Raw genomic sequence first — 9573 nt, 5'->3', positions numbered from 1 at the left:
AAAAAAGTGGTAAGAATTCTAAAAAAAAAAAGAAAAAAAAAAAAGGAAAATATTTTCTCAAAAATTTCTAAATAAAAAAGGTAAAATTTTCAAAAAGTTTTTAAAAAAAAGTTTTAAGAAAGTGGTAAAATTTCTAAAAACAAAAAAAAGTTTAAAGAAAAATCTAAAAAAAGAAAAAAACTATTAAAATAAATAAAAGTGGTAAAATTTCAAGAAAAAGTTGGCGACCCCCTTTGAACCCTCTCAAGGTCCCCTAGGGGTCCCCGACCGCACTTTGAGCACCATTGAAATCAATGACTAGTAACTAGTTCCAGGGAGAATGGAGGCTCTCTGCCTTCCACCTAGCGTCTCTTGGCTGAAAACCAACCTTGTAAGATCAGAGCCTCCGACCCGGTGTCCCAGCTCTCGTCTCCATGGCGACACCGCCACACAAACGTAACGCGCCCCGTAACCCGTAATCTCTTGTTGATGACAGATAAGACTACACAGATATACACATGGTAACATGGTAGATGATAAATAACCTTATCCACCGCTCCATGGATTGATTTCTCACCGGCTTCATTGTTGGAAACAAATTAATGCACATGGAGGAGAGGAGGGTTAGAGACACAGAGGAGGAGACAGACTTAATGTGATGAATATTTTGTTGTATTTACTGTACAGTGCAGTTCCATGGGTTTAATCTCAGTGTTTCTGTGACTCCTACATGATGTTGAGCTCAGTGCTCTGTGGGAGGGGATGGTGTTGTGTGATGGACAAGAAGCTAAACAACTCAAAGAGACTCAGGTCTTTGCAGAGAGGAGCTCAGAGCCTCCTGCACCGACTCACATTACCTCCTCTCTCTCTCTCTGTTACTTTGTTTGGTTCTGAGTCACATTAAGAAATAAAAGCTTCATCTCCCTCCACAGACAGAAACACACTGTGAGGACTTTATATCGGTTTATGGGGCTTGTTAATGTGTCAACTTTGAAGTTAAGTGATCTAGACTATTATCTAATCTCTCTGACTTTGTGCGGCTCCATCTGCTCCAGATGTTGGAGGCTCCTCCCCGACCGACCGACCGGCCGCCTGCTAAAACATTCCAGCCCACCTCCTCAGGGACTCGGCTGGTTCCTCCACACACTCCCACTGAACTCCGGGGCTGAAGCCGAAGAGAGAGAGACGGAGCAGCCGACGCAAAATGAGAGGACTCGTGGTCTTTATCACTTTGGCCTGCTTTGCCACCGCTCAGCACCAAGCACTGATTGACTATCTGGAGCGGCGGCTGCTTGCTATTGAGGTAAGACGGTATAATAAGACTTTGTTGTGTTGTTTCACCTTTCCTGCTGAGCCCTGAGCTCCAGAGTCCCCTCAGAGAGAGAAGAGAGAGGAAACTTCCAGGGAATAGGGCAACCAGCGGCAATGGAATGCAGATGTGGGCAAATCCTGGGGAAAATGCTGGAAAATCCAGCTCCTCATGGGGATTAAGAGCCTCCTGTCTTGTCTGGGTTTAAACCGCTGAGTCAGAAATGCACCTTAAGAGTTAGGAAATGATGTGTGCAAAAGTCATTATTAGAAAAAAAAATTATATTTTAGACGAAGGATTGTTATAATTTGTCAGGAAAATAAATAATTTAAACCTTTTTTTGCCAACAACATTTAGAAAATGTTGAGTGTCTCTCAGGAAATTTCCCACCTGTGTAGAAACTAATTTCTGCCATGAATTAAAAAATGAATATCTAATAAATGTCCTGTACTGCTGCTGTTAGACTTCACTGATCACCTGTGGAGAAAGATCTCTTTTCCTTCTTTTGAAAGGTCAAAGGTTCGAGGTCAGAGGTCAGAGATCAGAGGTCAGGGTTCAGCTTGGTGTGCATACATTGGCCCCATCACTTTCAATACGCAGTGTCATGGGTTGGGAGCCATGTGAGGTGCAGCATTGGGGCGACTTAGTGCGTCTGTGGAAGAGACTGATCAATATGCCCGACAAAAGACTTACTAAACAAATTTTTCTAAGGGATTTCTTAAAGTGATATATTTCAACATTTTGGCAAATTTGACTATCACCATAATCCCTATTGTTTTAGGTTCATTACCTTTAATTGTCGGTGCAAGCTGTTTTGAAATCGGCGGGGCAGAGACGTGAGGTCTGCACGGCACACGGTATTTCCCGGGCTTTCCCTCATCAAACTCATCAAATACACAATCCAACAACTCAAAAATGCTCTGGTGGACAAGTTGTGACATTACGAGATTGAGTTGTTTTCGAGGTAAATGCGCAGTTATAGAGTATTTGCTTCATGTGTCGTAATGTTACATAATTATACAGTACATGATTATTTCATAGCGTGGTGAATGTGCAGGTCACAACTTGTCCACCATAGCATTTTGGAGTTGTTGGATTGTGTATTTGATGAGTTTGACGAGGGAAACGTAGAAATACCATGAGCCTCTGTTGCGTTAGCTGAGCAGTTCGCGGCTCTGCCCCGCCAATCTCAAAACAACATGCCCCAACAATTAAAGGTATTGAACCTACTCCTAAACTATAGGGATTATGGTGATAGGTGAATTTGCCAAAATGTTGACATATTCCTTTAAATAATTATTCATGGACAAGGCAGCTTGAAAAAATATTTGGTATGGCTGGTCTTCAATATATACAGTATATATATAGAAATAAATTATCTTGTTCTGCTAATCAATTTAAAAGAGTTTTATTTGAAAACTATAAACAGAAATGGTTAGAAGAAGTTCAGTGTAAACCAAAACTAAGTAACATACAGTTTGATTAAAGGTAATATGTCCCAGAGCACTATGTTGTTTTACTATCCACTTATATTATGACCATAGGCAAAGGCTTTTTTGTAAAAATTTTACCTGAAGATGGTCTGGGTTTGTTTTTAATGTCTGAAGAATGTAGACTTAAGTATTTATTTACAGAAAAGGTATTCTCTGACCGAGTCCCAGACTGAGACCAAACCAATTTGAGACCATTTCTGTATTCAGTACTGATAATAATCATGTGGCTCGATATTTACATTATTCTTCATATGTGTGAAGTACTCAAACACTATCACATTTTGACTTGTATGTATGTATATGTATGTATGGATGGATTGATGTGTGTATGTATATATGTATGGAGGCATATTTAGAAGCATCATTCCCTGTACTTTCCAGGATTCAGTGTTTTTTTTTTTCCTTTTTCAGTTGTGCTAACAGACGTCGGAGCAGGGTGGATACTCGCCACGTGTAGTTTGAACCTGGTTGTTTGACGGATGAGCTCATGTGCCTTTTTCTGGACCCGGTCACTTCATTGAGCAACGAAAGGAACATAAAATTATGGCCTGTTCTGTGTTTTCGAAGGACGTTATTTATAGTTCCTGTGTCTAAGTCAGAGTCTGATCGACTTCTCCCTTGAGTTTGGGTGGAGTTAGTTGAGTAATTGATCACCTTTGTTCTTTTCTTTTTCTTCTAAAAACCAAACAAAAACAGGACCGTATCTCTCTGTGGCACGAGCAGACGACCCGTTACGCCTCGGAGCTGCGGGAGCTGAAGCAGCAGATGGTTTCCCAGCTGGAGAACCTGGACAAGGAGAAGGAGGCGCTGAGGATGAACCTGGACGGCGTGGGGACGAGGGTGGACCGGGTCGAACGCGAGCTCGACTACCTGGAGACGCAGAACGGGGCTCAGCCGTGCGTGGACGTGGACGACAAGCTGATCGAGCAGCAGGTGACTCTGGTGCAGGAGAAACAGAAAACCAAATACTCAAAACTCTCAGGTGAGAAACGAGAGGAGGATCTCCAACTGGCAATAGCAAATCCAGGTGTTGTCTTGTCTCTTCTGATGATTGGTTGACTGTTTTCAGGCAACAGATAGCCGCTTGATGGCTCATTCATTGGTTTCCTGATGTCCTGTCTTGTAGTTTCTCTAGATTAGTGATGCAATAACCACAAAAAGTAAACGATGCTTCAGTTCGTTGCTTCACATGAAGACAAAACTAGCCTGACAAGCCAGACTACATCATTAACATGTCTAGTCTGGCAACGAGCGGTAGACCTCGGCTCAATCCAGGGGGCGGGATGAAGGCTGTCTTTCAAACTGCCTCTGCACGCAATAGGGTAGCGCTACGACCAATCAGAGCAAAGAGCAGGATGACGTTAGCCTGACAAGCCAATTAAAATGTATGTCGTTGTGGCGTTAAGCCGCCCAACGACTCTCTAAACAGATAGAGCGCTGTGATTGGTGAACACAAACGGTGTTCGAGACTCAAAAAGTTCCTATGGCTCGTTTCTAGACCCACCTACGGAGCAAATAGATTTGCTGCCGCTAGGGTGCAGCTAGATTTCTAGGATAGATTAGTGATGCAACAACCACAAAAAGTAAACGGTGCTTCAGTTCGTTGCTTCACATGAAGACAAAACATCACTGAAACAAAAAAACTATTTACACAAAGCTCCACAAAAAATCTGACAGACGAACACAACACAACATCCAGTGTTGTGGTCAAGAGTCAAGACCAAGACCAGAGCAGACCAAGACCAAGACAAGACCAAGACTTTGAGGGGGACTTTGACCAAGTCCCAGACTGAGACCAAACCAATGCGAGACCATTTTCAAGACCATAACTGCATTCAGTACTGAAAATAATCATGTGGCTTGATATTTACATTATTCCTCATCTACAGAGAAAAAGAAAATGTTATATAAAGCCTAAACCATAATTAATTGAAGTTTGGATTGAACAGAATAACACATCACAGAACCTGCCTAAATCTCGGTTAACAAAAAGATTCTTGACTGGTCTTGAGAAAAAACCTGAGTCCACCTCAATCGAGACAAGACCAAGACCATGTATATGTGGGTCTCAAGACCGGTCACCAGTGTCAAGTACCACATAGTGACATCATGATGAAGGTCTCCATAGATCGTTTGTTCAGCAGATCGTAGGTTACGCGTTTGTTTGTTTTTAAGGCGACATCTAGTGGCCGTGGCCGATATGACAGAGGGAGAAGTGTGTGGTCAGACGCTACGTCCACAATCAGGAGCAGGTTTGGGTCAATCAGACCTTCAGGAAACTTCATGCAGGAGTGTTAAGCCTGGTTTATGCTTCTGCGACAACCCCATGCCGTAACTACGCCGGTACCTCGACATAGCTGTGTATTCTGCGTAGAGTTAACGCATTGTCGTGCAATTCAACCAGTTTGCATTGCTGCCTACAGCTCTGTGGAGGTATGACGTCACCTTGACACAGAAGCATAAATCAGCCTTAAAGGGACATCGATACCTTTTCCTATCCATATCCAAGTCCACTTTGAGTGGTTACACCCAATGATGCCATCACTGTTATTGTAGTAACCATGGCAATTGAGACAACAGAGATCCATCAGGCTCGGTGCCGTAGGTAAAGTATTTCACAGGACTTCTTGAGTTGTTTAGGTTGGAGGACTTGTTGGACAACGGTAAGGCTACTGGAGCTCATCCCTTTCCTCTGTCTTGTAGCTTTGGTGGATCAGTGATGAATCAAAAACAACTAAAAGCAGGTCAGACAGTGGATCCAGGTGTGTTGCATCATGAATGAGGATAGTTGTGACAGTCCTGCCCAAACAGTTTTTTGAAACTGAAGAAGTCTTTCAGGGTAAGATGTGAAACGTCTTCAAGCAACCAAGAAGGAAAGTTCAGTTGCCTTCCATCCAGCTCTTAAAGACTGCGAGAACCTACACACATAATTCAATTTTGGACTCATCTGTCCAGGGAATGGACGTCCAGGAGGCCTCTGGTTTGTCCAAGTGTCTCTGGCAAAGTTTAAACAGGAAATGTTGTTCTTTTTCGAGAGCAGAGGCTTCCTTCTACCGACTCTCCCATGATTGACATGTTTTTCATTTCTAGCCTGATTGTTGATGCATGTACATTGATCCCAGATGCTTCCAGAGGTCTGCAGCTCTCTGGAGATGACGTGTGGGTTTGGCCTTGACCTCATTTATTCATCTTCTGGTGCTTCTTGGTGAAAGTTTTGACGGGTGTCCATTTCTGGGTGTCCTCCATGTGTAAATGATTTGTCTTACACATCTTACAAAAACCTTTCCTTAGGATGTCTCATTTGATTGGCCTGCTTAATTAATCAATTACCTACTTGACTTTAACAATGCAGCTGCGGGATTCACTTACTTTTGCATATACTCTGCTGGCTACTCACGCAGTTCCCTGAAATCTAAACCACTTAAAGGGCATTTCCAGTCGTATACAATGTTTACCTCAGATATCAGGTCACCTATGATCAGTTCATTTCATACCATCCATACTCCCAACTGCAGCGTGTGGACGTTTATATTCATGTTTGTTCAAGAATCTATCGTTTTTTCAATGTTCATTAAGGGCTCCGGACTAATTTTAAAATAGTTCTGTGGTTGCAAGTAAGTAACGTCCTTTTGACCATCATTTAAATTTTAAAATTCGCTTTACAATTAAATTAAATCAAAGTTCGGACTTACCGCGGCTTCCGCGTTGCTCCTTTCCGGGTCAGAGAACAAATGCCTCAGAGTCCCTCATGGAGTCCCTCTACTGTTGTGTTCTCTGACACGGAAAGTCCGAATTTTGATTTAATTCAAATGTTTAATTGAAAAAACGATAGATTCTTGAACAAAAAAGAATATCCACACGCTGCAGTTGGGAGTATGGATGGTATGAAATGAACTGATCATAGGTGACCTGATATTGGAGGTAAACATTGATTACGACTGGAAATGCCCTTTAAGGGGTTCACAAACTTTCAGGCAGCACTGTACATCCTGATGGCTCGTTTCACAGAACAGCTCGTGAATATGTGCAGATACCTCAGTGTATAGATCTCATACTTCCACACCATCTGTATCTCACACCAAGACCTGTTTTAATATCATAAAATACACTGAAGTCTCTACAGTCAGGAACTTTAAAGGTCAAGTAAACATATCATTGCACTTTTAAGGGTCTCTTTTATTGTATTGTCTTTTTGCTACCTTGCTCTTGCTATGTATGTTCTTGTTGGAGCCTATTTAGACACTATTATTCTTTTTGATTGCTTTTGATTGATTATGGTAAAATAATTATTATTTACACTATTTGTTTATAATTGCTTTTCTGTAGCCACAGTCAGGGCCCTCCTCCTTGTCAGGCGACCCTCCTCCCGTGATTTGGGAGTGAGGACAGCTGGTTCTGGAAGTGATTTTCTTTTGTCTGTGGAAGGAGTGAGGAGTGAAATAGTTTTTTGACCGCTAAATTACAGTTTATTTTATTTTATTTGCTTGAAGTCAACCCGGAGATGAGATCGTTTTTGTTTCTGTAAATAAATCTCAATACTTTTGATTGAAACTATCTCTCCGCGAGTGCTTTTTATTTAGTGAGTCTTTTAGACCTCCTCCTCACACACTGCTCTGATGTTTTTGACCATCACTTTTTTTGGAACACAAGAGTAGCCACAACAGTTCTGTTTGATTGATTGTTTTGTAATGTTGCTCTTCCTGACCAGAGGACATCTTTGGAAAAGAGATTGTTGAATCTCAATGGATCCTTCCTGGATAAATAAAGGTTAAATACAAACAAAATAGCTGTAAATAATAACACCCGTCCCTGTCTTGTCTTCTGTCCAGACTGCAGCGACATGATCTCCAGTATCAAGGCCATGAAGATCTTGAAGCGAGTCGGCGGGACGAAGGGGACGTGGAGTAAAGACACCGGCCGCGGCTCGGGGAAGGTCTACATCTTCAACGGGACGGACGCCGACACCGTCCACGAGTTCTCGTCGGTGCAGGACTTCACGCGCTCGCAGGGCTTGTCCCAGTCCAAGAGCGTGACGCTGCCGTCGTCGTGGAGCGGCACGGGACACGTCGTCCTCAACGGCCACGCCTACTACGTCACCCGGGCGGACGAGCTGACGGTGGTGAAGTACGACATGAAGAGCGGCTCTGTGATCGACAGCGCCGTGTTCCCGGTGCAGGACCACGTCCCCGTGTACGGCCTGAACCCCGAGACGGTGATGGACCTGGCGGTGGACGAGGAAGGCCTGTGGGCGATCTACGCCACGCGGCCCAACGAGCGGCACGTCTCTCTGGCCAAGCTGGACGCCGGCTCTCTGGACATCGAGCAGATGTGGGACACGAACTGTCCGCGAGAGAACGCCGAGGCCGCCTTCGTCATCTGCGGCACTCTGTACGTGGTTTACAACACCAAGCAGCCCGGACGCTCACGGGTGCAGTGCGTGTTCGACGTCAACGACATGGTGTCCAACGAAGACGCGCCGCTGGTTTACTTCCCCAAACGCTACGGCGCCCACTCCAGTCTGAAGTACAACCCCCAGGAGCAGCTGCTGTACGCCTGGGACGACGGCTACCAGATCCTCTACAAGCTCGTCATGAAGAAGAAGCTGGAGATCTGAGCCCAGAAACTCAGATCTCCAGAGTTTCAGTGAACACACCAGTGTTTTTAGCTCCTTATGAATCATGTGTGTTTAATACAAGTGGTGGTGGCCATATTGTTGTGTTTACCCTGGATTAATATCTAATCAAAACTGATTTATTAATTGTCATTGTGATGTGAATTGAGCATCATAATTTGGCTTTACTATCCACCTTTTTCCGAACGTCAAAAACGTAGCCTGTTTTGCCGGTTTTGCTCTTCCGGTGGAATTTTATGTTTACGTTTCCATGGTTTCGGTAGTCGCGGTAAATGCATGGATTTTTTTTTTTTTTTCAATTAAACTCTGTAAAACGCATGGATCATCACACCAGCTTTTAACAGTGGATATCACACAAATTGACATCCGTGTTAAAAGCCAGCGTTAATAGATCCTTGCGTTTACCGAAACTATGACAACGACTGAAAACCATGGAAACGTAACCGTACAATTCCACCAAACCGGCAAAACTGGCTTCCGGGTTTGCCCATAGATGACGTTCGGAAACTTGTGGATACAATGACGACTGAGGAAGAACTGACTTTAGATTAAGTTACCTGTAGCATATCAGATATGTTTCTGACATTGGTTTATCACAAAAAAAATCAAGAAAATTACAAGTTGATTCAATGCAGCAAATATTGATTTTGAAATAAAAGTGACAATATAGATGTTATTCTTGCAGGAAGTTTTTAAAAATTTGTGTAACAGTCTACAACCGTTTTTTCAGGAACAGATACTCAACAAATATGATATAATTGGCTTTATAGTTTATAGTTGTTCTTTTCTAGAGTATTGGGAAAACTCTGCCCTTTAGTCCGCTTTCTACAAAATATTGAACTTTTGACTTTTAAAGCTACATTACAATGAATTACTTGAATTCATTTTATTTTATAATGAAAATACAACAATAATATTCACTGTGTGTGTTCCTCACAGTCGACTCCTACAATGTTATCTTATTGATGCTACATTAAAAGGTGTTTAATGTGACAAAATACCGAAAAAGAACCATGAAACTCTATTAATTGTTGATTAAATTTTGTTTTAAGGCTATTCCAGTTTAATTTTAACACCATGAGAAAACGTGGTTTCAACATCAGGAAAAAAAAACATTAAATAATGTGAAATACTGCAGTTAGCAAAATATGACATTAATG

General features: G+C 42.5%; 1 protein-coding gene across 1 annotated transcript; it reads left to right on the top strand.

Annotated features, from left to right (window-relative positions):
* Positions 1-1101: 1101 nt before the first annotated feature.
* olfml3b (olfactomedin-like 3b) lies at positions 1102-8395 on the top strand (the record flags this gene model as incomplete). The annotated part of the gene is made up of 3 exons (XM_083972758.1): positions 1102-1282; positions 3478-3763; positions 7611-8395. Exons 1-3 carry the CDS (start codon positions 1184-1186, stop codon positions 8393-8395), a joined length of 1170 nt encoding a protein of 389 aa, XP_083828884.1. The 5' UTR covers positions 1102-1183.
* Between the last annotated feature and the right edge of the window lie 1178 nt (positions 8396-9573).

Source organism: Trachurus trachurus (assembly GCF_905171665.1).
Source record: "Trachurus trachurus genome assembly, chromosome: 5".
Taxonomy (NCBI): domain Eukaryota; kingdom Metazoa; phylum Chordata; class Actinopteri; order Carangiformes; family Carangidae; genus Trachurus; species Trachurus trachurus.
The sequence above is the reverse complement of the archived record's forward strand: the minus strand, read 5'-3'. Positions and strand labels throughout refer to the sequence as shown.